This window comes from the organism of the source record quoted next, unplaced genomic scaffold (assembly GCF_019419815.1).
Source record: "Pyrus x bretschneideri cultivar Hongxiangsu unplaced genomic scaffold, Pyrus_bretschneideri_v1 Contig7, whole genome shotgun sequence".
In the NCBI taxonomy this organism is placed as follows: domain Eukaryota; kingdom Viridiplantae; phylum Streptophyta; class Magnoliopsida; order Rosales; family Rosaceae; genus Pyrus; species Pyrus x bretschneideri.
The window spans coordinates 584,407-601,539 of record NW_025999809.1 but is presented as its reverse complement, the minus strand read 5'-3'; the positions used below and the strand labels follow the sequence as shown (position 1 = coordinate 601,539).

At 36.2% G+C, this 17,133-nt stretch overlaps 1 protein-coding gene and 2 long non-coding RNA genes across 8 annotated transcripts; all 3 read right to left on the bottom strand.

Annotated features, from left to right (window-relative positions):
* Positions 1–335: 335 nt before the first annotated feature.
* Positions 336–1,728, bottom strand: LOC108865412. The gene is made up of 3 exons (XR_007254347.1): positions 1,669–1,728; positions 813–934; positions 336–641 (listed from the first exon to the last, which is right to left on the bottom strand). It is a non-coding gene; the product is annotated as an uncharacterized LOC108865412 (long non-coding RNA).
* Positions 1,729–2,637: 909 nt separating this feature from the next.
* On the bottom strand, positions 2,638–11,645 carry LOC103966258. Of its 6 annotated transcripts, XM_048573748.1 has the most exons (15): positions 11,582–11,617; positions 10,526–10,603; positions 10,381–10,433; positions 10,086–10,243; positions 9,635–9,833; positions 8,751–8,870; positions 7,913–7,998; positions 7,712–7,786; positions 6,805–6,882; positions 5,935–6,023; positions 5,557–5,705; positions 3,949–4,091; positions 3,805–3,857; positions 3,253–3,363; positions 2,638–2,708 (listed from the first exon to the last, which is right to left on the bottom strand). In XM_048573748.1, the coding sequence occupies exons 6-15, from the start codon at positions 8,766–8,768 to the stop codon at positions 2,686–2,688; spliced, it is 825 nt and encodes a 274-aa protein (XP_048429705.1). In that variant the 5' UTR covers positions 8,769–8,870; positions 9,635–9,833; positions 10,086–10,243; positions 10,381–10,433; positions 10,526–10,603; positions 11,582–11,617; the 3' UTR covers positions 2,638–2,685. The 6 variants fall into 6 exon arrangements, with proteins under 6 accessions (XP_048429705.1, XP_048429706.1, XP_048429704.1 ...); XM_048573749.1 differs by lacking the exon at positions 10,381–10,433 and having other exon boundaries at positions 11,582–11,645; XM_048573747.1 differs by lacking the exons at positions 10,526–10,603; positions 11,582–11,617 and having other exon boundaries at positions 10,381–10,443.
* Positions 11,646–11,939: 294 nt separating this feature from the next.
* LOC125468074 lies at positions 11,940–13,375 on the bottom strand. Its single transcript, XR_007254348.1, has 4 exons — positions 13,280–13,375; positions 12,971–13,040; positions 12,731–12,851; positions 11,940–11,960 (listed from the first exon to the last, which is right to left on the bottom strand). It is a non-coding gene; the product is annotated as an uncharacterized LOC125468074 (long non-coding RNA).
* Between the last annotated feature and the right edge of the window lie 3,758 nt (positions 13,376–17,133).

The following is a 17,133-nucleotide window of genomic DNA, read 5'->3' as shown; positions in this document are numbered from 1 at the left end:
TTAAGCGGAAAACCAAAAGCTTCAACTCATAAAACATAAGGCAACCAACAAATTCACAGAATGTATGAAGATGAAAAAAGAAGTGATAAACAGCCAACAACCAAAATGAAAACAAAACCAGAGACATAATTCACAAGTTAAAATTAATGGATTTGTAGAAAAATAAAAGATTCTGACTAGAACTTACCTTTGCCCGCAAAAACAACTCAGGGTCATACTCACAACAGGTAAGTGACTTAGTCAGATTGCCCAAAACGGAGCTCTCACACCAGGCTGATAAAATAGCTTCAAGATCCGCAGCTTTTGATTTTTCTGATCTTACTGTATTTTGTATCCTGATCAGGCAGTTGTTTTACAAATGACTCAGCATGTAACAGCTTTTTGTGCAGGAACATGTCATGCGCTATTATTTCCAGTATGGCAGATTGGCACTGGTATCTGAATGACAAATCTTCAGCTTCTGTCTCAGTTATATTTTCAGGTGAAGGAGCTTCCACGTTAGAGGTTGTCGAAATAGAACTGGACAATTTTTTCCAGAAAATTTCAGAGCTTTTCAGGCATTCCAAAATATTAGTGCACTGACCAGCACCTTGCCACAGCGCCTTAGAAAGTTAAGAACATTCAGCAGCAATCGGGGATTGCTGCAGATTTAGAAAAAGAAAAAAAGGTTCAAACAACTGAAAAGTGACCATTCTGAAACATGACCGTATCAATCCCAGAAAAAAAAAAAAAAAAAAAGAAGCACAATTTCAGGACTGCAAGGTAAATGATGAAAGACAAACCAAATTGAGAATTCATTCAGGAAAAAGTACCAGTTGACAACGCTTGCCTTTCCAGACTCAAAATCATTTGTTGGCAGCTTCACACCACCACCATTACTCAGTTGGACATCCTTATTCACTTTGGTTGGTAATACAGCAACAAGAAAAGCAGGCTGCACGAATAAACAATTATATAAGAAACATCTAAACCAAACAGCGGAGGAAATTGTTATCAGAATAGATCACAAAACTTGAATGAAAGGTTTCAATATAACTACGTAAGTTTGCCTGGGGATGAAATGCATTAAAATTGCCACCATATGCACACAAATACAATGCAATTCAATTAACTAATTCTTTGGTTGGGCCAAATCACTCGAACACATTTTTTGTTTTTAAATTTTTGCAACAGAAATTTTTTCTTACTGATCAAGCGATAAAATTGCAAGTGGACAAGGCAGCATTCACTTCAAAGACACAGAGTATTGAAATTAGGGTAATCGATTGCTAAAACAGCCCCAAGCAAAACACAACTAATACACTGCTTGCCAATCTAATCAAATATTTGTGAACGATGAGCTCGTACGTAGGGCTGCAAGTTCGATTGGAAATTCCAATCTGAACCAAAAATTTCCGTTCCAAGTCCAAAAATTTCCAATTCCGAAAATTTTGGATGGCAATTGGAATTTACCTATCCAATCTGAAAGTCCGAAATTCCGATCTGAATTTTCTCAAACTTAGTACTATAAAAAAGCCATGCATATTCTTATTTTATCATGTTTATTGTTATATTTGGATATGCTTTATTTGGTATTTATATAATTAGAAATGAAGAGTAATCATATATACTATTTTATTTTATCTAATATGATTTTATCTCATAACACACATGCTGTCACATCCTCACCCGGGCCCCCACCACATCCGGGCTTAACTCCACCGTAGCACGATATTGTCCGCTTTGGGCCCCGACCACGCCCTCGCGGTTTTGTTTCTGGGAACTCACGCGAGAACTTCCCAGTGGGTCACCCATCCTGGGATTGCTCTCGCGCGAACTCGGTTAACTTCGGAGTTTCTATAGAACCCAAAGCCAGTGAGCTCCCAAAAGGCCTTGTGCTAGGTAGAGATGGGAATATACATATAAGGCTTACAGGATCCACTCCCCTGGGCAATGTGGGATGTCACACATGCAGCGGCCTACAAATATTGCAAAAATTCAGAAAAAATATTGAATGGTGGATACATAAAAGTTTGAAAATTTTCTAAGTCTTGCAAAATGCAAGAGATACGAATTATATTCCAAAAATTCCGAGATAAAATCAATTTTGAAATTTCTGATAAATTCCCATAATCCAAAATCCGAAATTGGAACTAATATTTGATTCCAACCCTTTTTGGAGTGGATTGGAATGCTTGTTTCCGATCGATCCGACCAAAAGCACCCCTACGGGCACATAAACACAGAATTTAAAAGTTATTTTTTTCTAAGAAATTGAAAAATGAGAAATTTTAAAGCATTAATCAAACAATTGTGAAGATAGCTTAAATTAAGCTGAAAGAACTGGACCTTAAGCATTCTTTCTTTTCTTTCATAAATCTATGAGTGATACTCCAACAAATAAAAAATACAGAACTTGAAACCTACTATAACAACCTGATGAAGTGCAGCAGAAGTGAGGAGATTGACTGTAGCAACAAAGAGATCTTCATTCAATTCCGACTGCTCAAGTAGTATGTAACTAATAGAATGCCTCAGCTCTCCAATCTACGACGGTTCAGTGATGCCACAAATCGATTTAGAAGCAGTTGATTCACTCAATTCAATTTACAAGAAATTAAGAACTAAAAGATAAGCATAAATCAACATTACCTGTTTATCATCCAGACCGAAGCTGCTACCAAACAAATACGGTTGCATAAAACCCTAGCAGCACCAACTTGTATTCCCTGCATTGAGAACTTGAGAATATTAATAAAGATGCTCAACAATTATAAGATTATTATCCCACTTACCACCAAGCAAACAATTAAGGTCAAGTCAACAAAGACACATTCCCCCATATTTATAGTCTGCCCAACCTTTTCATAATTAAATGCAAATAAGATATGCACAAAGCCATTACTATCCAGTAGGGCATTCCAGTTTGAAGGTAAAAAAGATTAGCATTACGCCTATCACGCCCAACTGTCTGAGTAACAAACCACTGAATGCAACTACAAGTTTCCTATGAATCCATGTGTTCTACAAAGTATATAAAACAGAAACAAATTGACATGCAACTCCTACATAACGATAATCACATAGATATGGAGATAAGTAAATGAGGAACTCTTCCAGCAGAAATAACAAAAAGAAAAAACAACATTATAATTTGATAATGTACAGGTAAATACACGGTTACCGAAATGGAAGAACAATATAACTATAGTATTTATATACGCAATGAAGAGAATGTAATCAATAACAATTGAGTACAGAGAAAGGCCATACAGGATTGCGAAAGTAAGATATCAAGGACACAAGCGCTGCAACAACAGGAATTGGTCTGGTAGCTGATGAGAAAACTGCTTGATGAAAAAATGGAGGACTGGAAGATATATCCTGAAAATAAACATAATTGAACATCAACTACGGACCTACTGTACAAAATAAAAATGAAACCATCATATTTCAAATAAAGAAAGATATCTATCACAGATGCATATAGTTGGCACATACACAGAATACTCTAGAAAATAGGTAAAAGAACACACAGGATTTCGTTGTACTGTTCACTGCTCATTTTACTTTTTAAAGCAAGCTAGAGGGTTGGTTTATTTTTTAAACTTGTACCGTACATCAAGAAAACTCACTTTTGGACAGAAACAGAACACTACATCTGCGCATCATCTACCATAATCCCAAAAAATTGTAACATGTGCGACTTTAAAAGTCTTTCAAACATAGCATGCAATCAAAACGTATATTCAACAAGCTTATTTCCAAATATCTTAGAAAATTTAGAGAGCATGATGAAAAGGATATCTAAAATGGAACATGTACCCATCTGTAAACCTTCAATCTCTGTTAGATCAACGAGCCGGCTGAAATAAAGTCTGCAGAAAAATGCTCTCAAATTAGTGATTAGAACAAAAACAACAGCAGGTCATTACCAAATAAGATTAAAAGATACATAACATAACCCACCTCCAGTGCTTGGTAGTTGTACAAACAATCCGAAAGAGATTACTATGGATGGACGAATCAGACAGTAACCTGTCCAGGATGACTTCATCCAACTTTTCAGAGCATGATACAGATGTAATAAATTTTTTCATCACTTCTAGCACCTGAACCAGTAAAATAATGTAAAAATTGACCCTCCCACCGTAATCGACATTTACAACGCAAAGTTTCATTTCAGAGACCTCAATAACTGAGTAAATAGAGTAGATTAACTAGCCCTGAGAAGCGACATTCAGGTGCAGAAAACAATGTTCAGTACCATGCATGCATGCATGCATGCATTGATGCACATTGCGGTTCCCTAACATGCACACATTGATGCAGACAAAATTTCAGATGTGAATTCTTTTACAAGCTTGGCTATTGGGCTCGTGTATCAGCTTAAAAATATGCTTTCAACTTGATTCTTTTATTCTTTTCTTTTCTTCGATAATAAACAGAATAACACTACTAGAATGAGGTGAAAATAGTACAACAGAGAACAAGTAATCCATTAAAGGTACACAAGTCCTATACCAGCTTGTTATCTACTTAACAGTTCTGGAAGATTATTCAAACTACGGAACAAAGGGAGAGAAAATCATTCAAATTTCTCCGGAAATTGAAATTCCAGCTCATTGGAAATTTGGAATGTAGGAGAGCAGAGATTGTTAATTGGCACATCATGGACAAATTATAACCAACTAAACATAGATACAGAAAGCCAAAAAGGAAGGTACCCAACCTAGTCATCCCCCTAAGAACCAATTCTTCCCCCATTCCCACAAGTAACCAAAGATCATGTAGAAAATAACTAACTTCGCTTGAAATATCATTCCAAGGACCTTAATTCAAACCTATAGCCACCACATTAAAGCTTCACATAGTGGCATCAATGCCAAATCGAACATGAATGGAAAAAGGCCAAAAAGATTATCTTCCCAATGGAAATCTTTACAACCACCTCCTAACTAAGCCCCCTTCCTATATAACTGTACTCTCATTCATTTTTATTTGAAAGGTATTTGAAAGACTCATGAGTCATATGCCTCATACTCTTTAACTGGTTAAGTTACATCAATTAAAAGAACAAATGCAGAAGGCATAAGAAAGACAAAAGGCTTCGCACTCATTAACCAAATATGTCACAGCATAACAAGGTACAACAAATAGGATATCAACTGCATGCAGGGCAAATGGAGTTGACCTCGTATGAACGAAAAAAAAAAAAAAGAAAAAAAAAAAAAGAAAAAGAAAAAATCCTTGATTTGCCAAATTTCTTGTCATTTCTATAAATCTAAAGGAATTTCATAATGATAAAATTACTCTCTTGTCATTTCTTGGCGTTTGATGGTTCAAGGCTGATATAGGGAGGCAATCCAATCAATAGGACCAGATCAGAATTTATGTTAGTTATACACAAACCAGAAGGCCGAACCCCATCAGTATTCATCAAGTTTGTTCCGTACTCGTAAAAAAACAGTGGAACTAACTTGTGTCAAAAATAATACCAGCACAAGAGAAACCAAATTATGTTAGTTGTACACAAACCAGAAGGCTGAACCCCATCAGTTTTCATCAAGGCTGTACCTTCAATGTTACTCTCCAACGGGTATGCTTCACCTTGTATTTCCAGTATTCATGGTTAACAAGAACATACTGAATGGAGAAAACAATTAAATCCAGGACAGCATCATTTTTTAATCCTGTCTCCATGAGATGTAGGGTAAAGTCCAGCACTGAAACGTTTTAAAATCATCCATGTCAAAGCAGAAAGCTAAGATATAAAAATAAAACAAAAAACAAATTAAAAAAAAAAATCCAGTACTTCCTATTGTATGTATCAACATATTTTAGTACAACACAAATCAAGATGGAACTAGATGATGTTACACCAGCAAAAGCACATAACATCAATGCAAGAATTAGCAAAACAGAAGATGGCAAAATGAATGATTTAACTTATACCTGATATAGTCAACGAGCAGCAACTATCATTCTGCTCACAGTCAATTAATAGCATCTTTGCCAGTTTCCCAGAAAGAAACCATGTTCCTCTAGAAACAAAAATAAAATAAACAAAGTGATAGAAAATATTAGAAAAAAAAAAGGAAAGTGCAAAGCCGAAGAAGTGCCATAAAGAGAAACAAATAACCAAGATAAATAACACCAAGAATTTACGTGGTTCGGCAATATGTGCCTACGTCCACGGGACAACAACAACAATCTTTCACCATGTCAGTAATGAGTACAACCAATAATCTTGCCAAATCTCTAGAACTAGGACTTGATGAAAAACCTGAAAGAACAAGAACAAGAAATACACTATCTTTTTTCTTTTCTCTTGCACACACTTTACAATATTCTCTCACTCTAATCCCTTGAGTGGTATACAATTTATTGTTTTGCTCCCCCCCCTCAAAACTAGTACAATAGCCCCTCTATATAGACATGATAAAGGTCTTCTTCAATAAGGATTACTAATCCTAATTGGAATCTAGTTATGAATCATTCTCCAATTGAGAAACTAACTCCAATTGGGAAAACAACTCCAATTGAGAAAACAATTTAATCCTCTAAGACTATTAATTCCCAATAGACTTAGGACAACTTATCATGGGGTGGAAAAAAACCCAACAATATATAGTGGGGAAAAAATGTCATATAAAAAAATTCTCTACACTGAAAGAAAACAAGAAATGAGAAACTTAAATAAAGCTCCACTTTAGATAATTGTATACCTCAATTAACTTAAAGGTAAGAATGTAAACCGCACATTTTTATGTATGCATGATAACAGCAGAACAAAGAAAGCTAGTCTTTTCTCAAAGGTATCACCTTGATGGATCATTGTGGCCATTGCTGAAACCAAATATATTTGCCTTTAAGGCCACCTCAGACACACGAGAAGGGGAACTGCCACAGTAAATGCATGTTAGAAAAACAGGTTGTGCTCAGGTCCGGCCTATGCCAAAAACAATACAAGCAATAATTATAGGCTAATATAACACTCTGAAATTCAAGATATATTATTTATCCACACAAAAAAAGTTCAAAATACATTGCATATAAGATTGGGCTGTTAAGGAAACAGAACTTTATTAATAATAAAATCAAAGCAAAATTACAAGCACAGCAAACAAGTCCACCAAAAAAAGAACAAACCTACAACAATGAGCCGTATCAAACATCAGAATCATAACATCAACTCTATAACAGATCAAAAGTAACTCACACCCAATACATAGCCAACAACACATTTCCAGTTGAAGACAGCTTTGAGTAACAGTTGCTAATCAATTGCATGCGACAAGGCTAAAAATTTATATTGAGATTAACTTAAAATTTTAAATATTTAGAATTGTTTGCATACAATGGACTAACAACTTATTCAGTGTATTACACTTGCATCTTATCAATAAATATTAATGTTTTTGTTTTAGTAGAAAATGCATTCCTGTGTGTCATCTGCATTTCCTCCTGGTGTAGAGGATATCAAAGGGGGAGGAGGAGGTTTGGATTGGAACTTGGGTGTGGAGTTAACGGCTCTCTACCACTGGAGCTACAAGTCCCCATCATATCCCTAGTTCTTTCAGTTTTACTTATTGCTATAATTTTACGAAATGAAGGCTTTAAATAATAGCATAAAGACTTCTGAAACTTTCAAAACTTAATTTCATAAGACCCTGATTAAAACGACACACAGATGCAGAAGAACTCAAAAGACAATAGGTGATAAAGTTACCATCTTAACATCTTTCCCAATATATTTATACCCACGGACATCAGAGCGGCACCGCCCGAAGTAGGAGATAATTTTCTGACCAAAGTGCAAATGATTTCAACCAACTTGGATGGTGAAACAAGAAGTGCCTATTACAAGACATGATAATATAGGCAAGAAAGAGGAAACACACAAGCACAAACAAAAAGGCTGCTTAATTACCGCATATTACTTTCTGTCTGCCCATTCATGCCAGTTGATTGGAAATGTGATGAGTTCCCAATGTCCATCAAAGCAAAACATACAGCCTAAATAAAACACCAAATTAAAACTTGGTAAAGTAGAGATGGTTACAGAGATGGTAAGAAATTAAGAGAGGAGAGGGGAGAGGGGAAGGAAACAAGGCAAGGTTAGGATCAATTACAGCTATACTATTCTCTCTCTACTCTAAACAGGACAAGAATTCAGAAGTTAGCGTTTTAACAGTGGAGGCTGATAAAATGTTATCATATTTATGGCAACCCAAGAGAAAACTATTTCAATATTCTGACTGCATGCATCCACATTTATTTAAAACAACTTAATGAAGATTATTATCAAATGCTTTAAAATGCGAAAGCATTGACAAGGCCTTAACCTTGACACGTTGAGGCATAACCCTTTGAAAACCTGAACTATAATAACAAAAATATAAAATAAATTACCAACTGTCATTCAACCATTAAACATATAATTCAACCAGACCATCAAACTTGAATAGGAAATCCAAACAAGCATAATCAAAAGGCAATTCCAATAAGGGAAAATCCAATTCACTCATTCTAGTCCTCTTTGTCATCATTACAACGATCACCATGCAAAGTACCACCAAGTTATTGGAGTAAAAAGGCAGTTTCTGAAGCTTTTACTGTTAGTACCTTAAAATGTCATTTTATCCCAAAAGGCGTAAACCTTGATGAAAAGTGTATGCCTCAGCCAATTAGCATATGCCAAATCGAATAAATGCTAAAAAAAGGATGAAAACCATAAAGACTCCAGCAATTAATGATGAAAACCATACTGTGTTAAAGGTAACCATCCGGCTAAATAGGTCAAGAATAAGAAGAGCCTTGTCATTTCTGTCAAAATACAGCTCCTGAGACAGGTGCACGAGCAATGCTAGCACCCCAGATTGTGTATACTGTACAAAATAGGCATGAATTAGCACAAAACAGCAACCAAATTGAAAATACAATTGCATATCTTCTATTACTCTCCTTGAATATACTGTTTCACAACCCACTAAGTAAGACTAAATGTAACCCATTATCTCCGAAAAAAATCTTGTCATTGCTAATGATTTTAAGAATTACTCTCTTTCTCACATACTGTGGGATATGTTAGCAGTTGTAAAGTGATTTTGGTTGAGGTTTTCCTACTTGTAATCAGATCCTCTTGAGAGATTTTCTTGTTCTGTTCTTGGTGGATTTCTTATCCACTTCTGTGTATTTCACTTTTCTTTTTTAATAAACTGTTATAGTTTCTTCTCAAAAAAAAAAAAATGTAGAAAGTGAAGGAAGATGAAATAAAAAACGATATTGAAGGAAGATAATTTAGGAAATAAAATTTTGATGCCGCACATGTAGTGCGTATAATTGGGAAATAAAAACTTAAGACAAAATTTAACCCTTTGAGGATAGGTAATAACTTTTCACATGATAATTCCTGAAAATGCCTCTTCAATTTTCGACCTACATTAGAAAGAGTATTTCACAAAACTTTGAAGAGGAAGGAGAAAAACAACACAGCGATAAATGCACTAACATTGGAAAATGCTCTTTAAAGTATAACCTAATACCTGTGCACTTACAAGCAGTTGAAAGTCTAGTGATATTTCTCAAGAATATACAAAATTCACCAATACAAAGCAATTATCAATGTTAGTTAAAGTAATTGGCCATTTACCTCCCATCGTACAAGAGCGGTATTTCCACTAACTAATCTTAAAATACGTCCACAGGTTTTACTGGGAATGACCAGACCTTCAAATCCAGGAACATGCAACGGGAGTTGCGTCTCCACAATTTGAGACCTATCCTCCCCAAGGGAGCCATTAATCTCAACCAGGGATGATATACCCACAGACTTATCCAAAAAGTTATACCTGTTGACAGGATGATTACACAACAATAAGAGAACAACATAATAATTAATCGTTTAGATAAACGAATATAATTAATTGTTACAAAAATTCTTAGTATTATAAGTTCAAGTAATAAAGAAAATACTTCCCGAATGAGGATTTCAATAACCAAATTAAAGTTTAATCCTACACCCATATAGTGATCAGGTCTACAACTCATTTTGTTTATCAAAAACCAGAATTTGAACGACCATGCCAAATAATTCTACTCACACTCATTCTGCAGGCCAAGTTCCTTCACAAAGTGATGATAAAAGACGAACTAGTTCCACAGTCCTGAAAGGAAATTCACCCTCTAAGTTGCAAAGAAGACACCGGATAGGGCCATCAATAAAACTTTCACGATCCCAAAACTGGATACAAAGTGACTCCTGCAAAATTCAGATGAACTGCAATTTAGAAATGAGTAACAATTACACTATTCAAACAAAAATCGAATTTGAACTTTATAATTATAAAATATTTATATTTGAAGTCACAGATGCTGAAAGATAATAAGTGTCCAAACCTCTCCCTGATAAATTTTGCAAAGAATATCCAGTAACAACTTCAGAGATTTATCTTCCAGCTGCACAAAACAAGGACAGAAAAAATAAGAAATACATCTAAAAAAATGCTAACAAGGTTTAAGCAGAGGTCCATTATGCATTTACCTTAAGACTGATATCATAAGAGGCAATAAATGCAGATACAAAAGTTCTCAACACACTACGGTAGCCGTCAGCAGGCCCCTAAAGAAAACAAAACACAAAAATGATCACTCTTTAGGAAATGAAAAGACCGAGGGAAGAGATGCAAAACTCGTTAACACCTCAAGATGGATCCCAAGAGACGAAAAAAACAAGCAGAAAACCTGAACATATGGGGCACCCCTAGAAACTGATCACTCTAAACACATACACTAACAAATTGAGAATAACTTACATCTGGTTCCTTCAACACATCACTTTGAAGGATTTCAACACAATAATTCAACGATGCAGTTTGCATTTTAATAAATAAAAAGAAAGTTACCCAGCACAAATTAGCTTATGTATATCCATAGTTGCCTTCATGGCATTTTAAAATTGCAAATAAGATTATCCTATGGTCCTCCGATTGCAAACCTAAAAATATAGATTGTCCTGAATTCCCAGTCACAGTAGCATCACAGGCTTGGCTAAAAGCATGCTTATAGATCAGATAGTAGTGAAGGTTCACTTAAATCGGGATTCTGTAGTTTGGGTATGGAAATGTTCAACCTAGTAATGGATCAGTGATTCTTATTTATATAAAAGTATCAATCATATTGCATTCACATGAAAAAAATGATAATAAAAGAGCAAAATCGTATGTTCTTGGTTTTCATAGTTAGCAGAATTTTCTGACCCAATAGAAACCAATACTTAAATCCACCTTTGTTATTTTAACTCGGTCCTGTCTAAATTACAACACCATGTCTTAAAGATGAGGCAAACTAAAGGCATGGGGCATCTGCCTTACAAGTGGATTCCACCTCAGGACAGTTCATCCCTTGGTCTCCGCCAAAAGGAATCTTCATTGAGTAATGACATAAGCCAAAAAATATTGCACTGTACTGGTGCAACAAATGTGAACTCCACAATTTAGATATTTAATGCAAAAATCAACAATTTGACCAAAGATATTTACTGTCACTAGATCATGACTTGCAGAGTAAATACATAGATGCATCCTAACTGGCTAAGAACCTGAAAGGGATTGCATCATGAACCATCTGGAGAAGACTTTCCAGGTCCAGGGTTTCTATAAGGATTAGAAGCAGCTGGACTTTAGTTTGATAAGAAGAACGTAGTGCTTCAGTTGATACTGCCAGCTTTTCAAAGTTATAAGACCCAGATAAAATTCCCTGCAGGAAAAATGTATTGAGCTTGGACTGGATAAGAAAGTACTTCATAAATGAATTCTGTGACGAAGATAACAAAATACCTTATAGAGCAAGCACAAAGTTTTCCACCTTTCACCATTAAAAGTACAAAATGACTCATAATAAGCAAGGAAAAGAATGTCCAAAACCAAATTGTCTTCAATTAGTGTCTCCTCAGCCCACAAAGTGAAAAGGTCAATATCCTAATAAAGCAACCAGACAAGATAACATCAGGTTTTGTAACAAATACATAATTATTCAATCCCAAAAAATGCGCATGTAGACGTGTACACATATGTCGAGACGCGTATTTGTACATGGGCATCAACGTAATTTCAAATATAAATAGGTAACTTAAGATTGTCAAGTATGATAGGATTGTCCAACTTGTTGAAGCTAAAATTTGTTTCACCTCTCTGTCCTACAGCCTCGCATGAATGTAAGACAGGGACAACTAAATAGATGTTCCCCACCCAAATACATGTTTCTTAGGCTACAGCATCACATGCGAGCAGAGACTTGATAGATGTTAATAACTGGCTTTGAACTTCTCCCAACTGTTGTCATAGCAATGACTCCCACAGTCCAATTAGGTCACTACAACCTCAGTTTTACTTAACATAACCTCCTTCAACACACTATCTCAAATAACAATATGAAAACCTAGTAAATAATAAAATACCAAAGAGTTACTTTGTCCATTGTGTCCTATCCCCCACTACTGACATTGCAGCCAAAGATGGTCAACCATGCAGTAAGATGTAATTTCTACGTCAATGAACTTCATAATTTGGCATAGCACATCCCATAAAAACGAAAAGATCAAAAGGGCGCCTGAAGCGGGGAAAACAACCTAATTGCTCCACTAGGGAGTAGGGATTTATAAACTTAAGGGGTAATATCATATTTTCCATCTAGTTTAGAAGACTCAAAATCCAACAAAGTCCATTCTTGAATTGGGATTTATGCATACCAATTGTTCAGGGTGATCGGAGTAGAAAAGGACTTGCAGCACATTTATCAGCTTCACCTCCATTCCGTCAGAAATCAACTTTAGTACTTCCTCCTTAATAGCATTAGCTTCGCCAGAGACGCTTCCAAAAGACACTGTATTAATGACCAATTCTCAAACATTTGTTGAAGTTCAGCTCTAAAATGTATCCACGATGCCATAGAAAGTTTAAATGGAGGGTGGGATTGATGATTGACTTACAAGCATGTGTGAGAATACTCCTCATGCACTTCAGCAGGCACTGGCGTTCAACGTAATAGTGAATAATCACCTGCATGAGGGAAGAGAAGGGGGAAAACAGAAACAAATTAAGTGTGACAGACCACTAGCTATAAATGTCCCTCTTCTTTTTTCTTTCCCTTTTGTGGTAAAAAAATGTCTGATTTATGTAAGCAGCAAAAAATTTCGTTTACACTGTGCTCATCCAACCCTTACACCAAGTACTTAGAACATAGGAACCATTATAGCATCCAACACTCATATCAGCCAGGCAATGAGAGAGATACTAACCGCATGAAAATACTCGTGCAGTATAGAGTCAAGAGCTACATCTTTGTTCTCAAGAGACCTTTCAACAAGAATGTACGATTGCACCTCATCCAGACATTGAGACAAACAACAAAATAAGTTTCGTAGCAAATGGAGAATCAATGACCTTCATTATGTTATACAGAATATCATTATCTATCTGCTTCCAACAACATGAGAACATGTAATTAAATCAGCCAAGCAGCACCCAGTTGTTGAAATTTTGCATGTGGATCATTCCAAGCTCAGAAAAAAGTCCCATTATAACCGATTTCATTATTCCTAAAACTGCTTGATTAGTTCTACAAGTCAGTAATTGAGACTCCAAAACGAAATCAAAGTTCTCGCAGAGCCTGAATGCCAAAAACAAAAACTTTTACACTAGGACAAAGTTCAAATTCGGAATTTTAGTTGATTTGAAAATCCAAAATGTATGTATATATATACACCAGATGCACACACATTTTAGAAGTACAAGTGGCATAAAAGCAGCAGTACAAACTCACCAAATAGGAGCTGATTTTCAAAGCTTTATCTTCAATTCAGGCTTTAGATTCAACTGATGAGACCCAATTTTCACTTGCTGTGAATTCAAGGCCTCCCCCGAATTCTCATTGGGCGGCTTGAAGCAAGACACTGTGTCCACGAACCATGCATGATTGTCCTTCAATGTGTTTACCTTAGCAAAATACCAATCAAGTTCATAAATTTTCATACATTTTTATTCATATATATATATATATATAGAGAGAGAGAGAGAGAGAGAGAGAGAGAGATGGGGGTTTACCAGAATGGGAGGGAGGTCGGACGACAGAGAGGCATTTTCGAGCTCGGTGAGTAAGAGAGAGAAAGAGTAGTCCCACCAGAGGGAGGCGTCGACGGGCTTAGTGCTTGCCATTGACGGAGCTTCGAAGCTCAGAGAGGGTGAACTTAAAACGGGGCGTTTGTTTGCCCTCACTAAGTCGGACTGGACTGGACTGGACTAGCTATTAGTCCAATACTGTGTTTGTTCCATACTGGGACTAACATTAATGAGACTAAAGGGGACTAGTATGGACAAAACCCTTCACTAAGAGGTCTTAGTGAGACCCCCAATAACCATGGGACTAGCTAAGACTGTCCTCTATTTCTCGTCCTTGTCATGCTCAACGACCACTCCCGATAGACTCTTCGTCATCTCCGATCACCTAGATCAATCATTAATTTTTCGACTCTCTTTCAGATCCATTTCACAACCAACTTTCATATAAAATATACCAAATTGAAGCTGGGAGTGACAAGATTACGATTTTACTTGAATTGAGGCCAAAATGTGGTCGAATGTGGCCGGAAAATGGCCTGGAAGTCTTGGCTTGCTGGGCTTCTTCAAATCCATGACAGATTCGAGCATGCAAAGCTAAGATCTCGGTCCAGGGATGGTGATGAATTTTTTGGCGGTGCTAACTTCATCCAATTTAATGAGGGTTGGCCAAAAAACACATCGGGAAACTTGCAACTCGTCGGGAAAATTGGAGCCGTGAGGTTACGTTCGAACAACGCAAAGCTAGAGAGGGAGGGAGGACAGAGAAATAGAGACTGGAATCAATAAGGAGTTTGATCAGGAATGAGAAAGAGACATGAATTGAGAGGTCTGAGAGGAAAAAAAGAGGGAAAGGGTGGGACGATGAGAGAAGAGGAAAAGAGTGGGACGGAAATGGTAGGAAAAGATGGAGAAAAAGATAAGATCATAATAAAATATTAATAATTTATATATTAAATAAAATAATATTAGAATTTGTTATTATCCAGCTTCTTAGTCCAATACTGCACCAAAAGCTTCACTAAGTTAGTCCAGTTTAGTCTAGTCTAAGCCAGTCCAGCTTAGTCCTTGAAGCTAATCCAGTCCGAGATAGTCCGGCGCAACAAACGCCCCCTAGAAGAAGAGGGTTTTTCAGTTTCAGAATCAGAAACCCAGATTATTTTGTGATTTTTTATTCTTTTTCGCGCTTCAAAGAAACTGTATCTGCGAATATTTGGACTTGAAAACTTTAGTTTAGTTGGGTCAGAAGCGATGAAGAATTATACTTTCGATTGGGCTCAGGTTTGGGCTTGGTGCGGGTATCTGCTGGGTTTTTGAATGTCAGCTTTAGGGGCCTTCAAAATCATCCGGCCATTTCTAATGGAAAGGGTTAAAGATCAAAAAATTAAAAAATAATAAAAAAAAACGTAATTGAAAGAAATCTGAATCTCCTTTTAGAATAAAATGAAATCAACCTCCTGATAGGAAAAAAAAAATCAAGACAATTATGAACTAAAATATAATTCCACAGAAACCCTCACTTTTCTAGTGTGATCCCCAATATGATATAGGATGGTAATAAAAAAACAAAATGGAAAATAACACAAATGGGCCATTTCCTTAATCTTAGGTCCGAAATTCGATTTTTGGGATATGTACAGCTGGCACACGACATGCATAACAATATGACAGGAATAGGATTTTCTTAAAACTTGAAATGATCAAATTGCCCTCCAATATAAATGGGTTATTTCATCCAACCCAGTCAGCATTTACTCTGTTCTTGTTTGAAAACCACAACCCCCCAACTCGACGAACCCCTTACCTGAAAAGCATAACCGATTTTCCAACCGACGACAAGATTTGAAATCCTTGTCCAATTTTTCGACCCATTTTCTAGCATTTACTCTTTGTCTAAAAATCTCTCTTGCCCAACCCCCAGCTCGAACAACTCTAACAGTCAAACGGTGTGACCCAAATCTTGTCCAATTTTCCGACCAACGCCAACTTTACAGTCTTTTTTTTTTTATAAGTTTCATGGCCAAGGCGAGTTTGGTATCTATGGATTCAAACAATAGTAATGGCAAGATAAAAAAAGAATATATATTTTGAATTGAATTTTCATTATTTGAACTTAGCTTTTCCTAGTTTGGAAATTTAAGATGCGTTTGTTGCATCGGATTATCTTGGACTACACTAGCTTCAAAGACTAAGCTGGACTGGCTTGTCTTGGACTTAGTAGGACAAGAATAGTGAAGTGTTTGGTTTAGTGCCAAACTAAACTACAGATTAAATTTTTTTTTTCAAGACCCACGCTATTTTTTTTATATTTTAAATTATTAAAATAATAAATTAAATATTATATTAGAAAATATCTTCTGCCATTATTTTTTAGAAGATAATGGATTGCTCTGGAAGCAGCTACTTCCCTTTTTCTCTCTTAGTACAATTGCTTCCCATTTCCCTTTCTCTCATGACTTTGCAGACAACATAACTCGCCCTCTTCACTTTCTCTCACACCTTCACTTCCTCTTTCTCCTTCTTAGTGTAGAGGTATTAGTGCTCATCCCACTCGTCGTCGACAAAAGCTCCCTCTCTCACAGCCAAGCAAATGAACAAGTCACACAATTAGCAGAACCCATGAGCGATTTGGATTCTAGTGGTACTGGAACGATTGATGTGCAACTCATGGAACGATTGGGTTTCAAACGTAGTGATTTTATAATTTTTTTTGTTTGTTTTTTGTTTCAAATTCTAGGTTGGATTTTTGAAAATGGGTTTCGAATTCTGGGTTGAATTATAGGTTTTAGATTCCGCTATATGGTTTTGAAAATGGTTGAGCAAGTGAGGAAGAAGGAGATGGAAGAGGCGAAATGGGGAGAGACAAAGCGGAGCTGATTGGTCTTAGTAGTTCGTCCAATTTTGGGGGGTCTCACTAAGACCCTTTAGCAAACTCGTTAGTCCATATGAGTCCCACTTTGTCCTACTAAAGTTAGTCCCCACGGGAATCAAACACAGGATTACACAAACACTTAATTTAGTCTAGTCGAGTCCCACT

Coding starts and splice junctions, on each gene's coding strand:
- LOC103966258 (XM_048573749.1), bottom strand. Junction 7,787..7,912: donor CAGACAGAAAGTAATATGCG/GTAATTAAGCAG, acceptor CACTTTGGTCAG/AAAATTATCTCCTACTTCGG. Junction 5,706..5,934: donor CTGCTCGTTGACTATATCAG/GTATAAGTTAAA, acceptor AAAACGTTTCAG/TGCTGGACTTTACCCTACAT.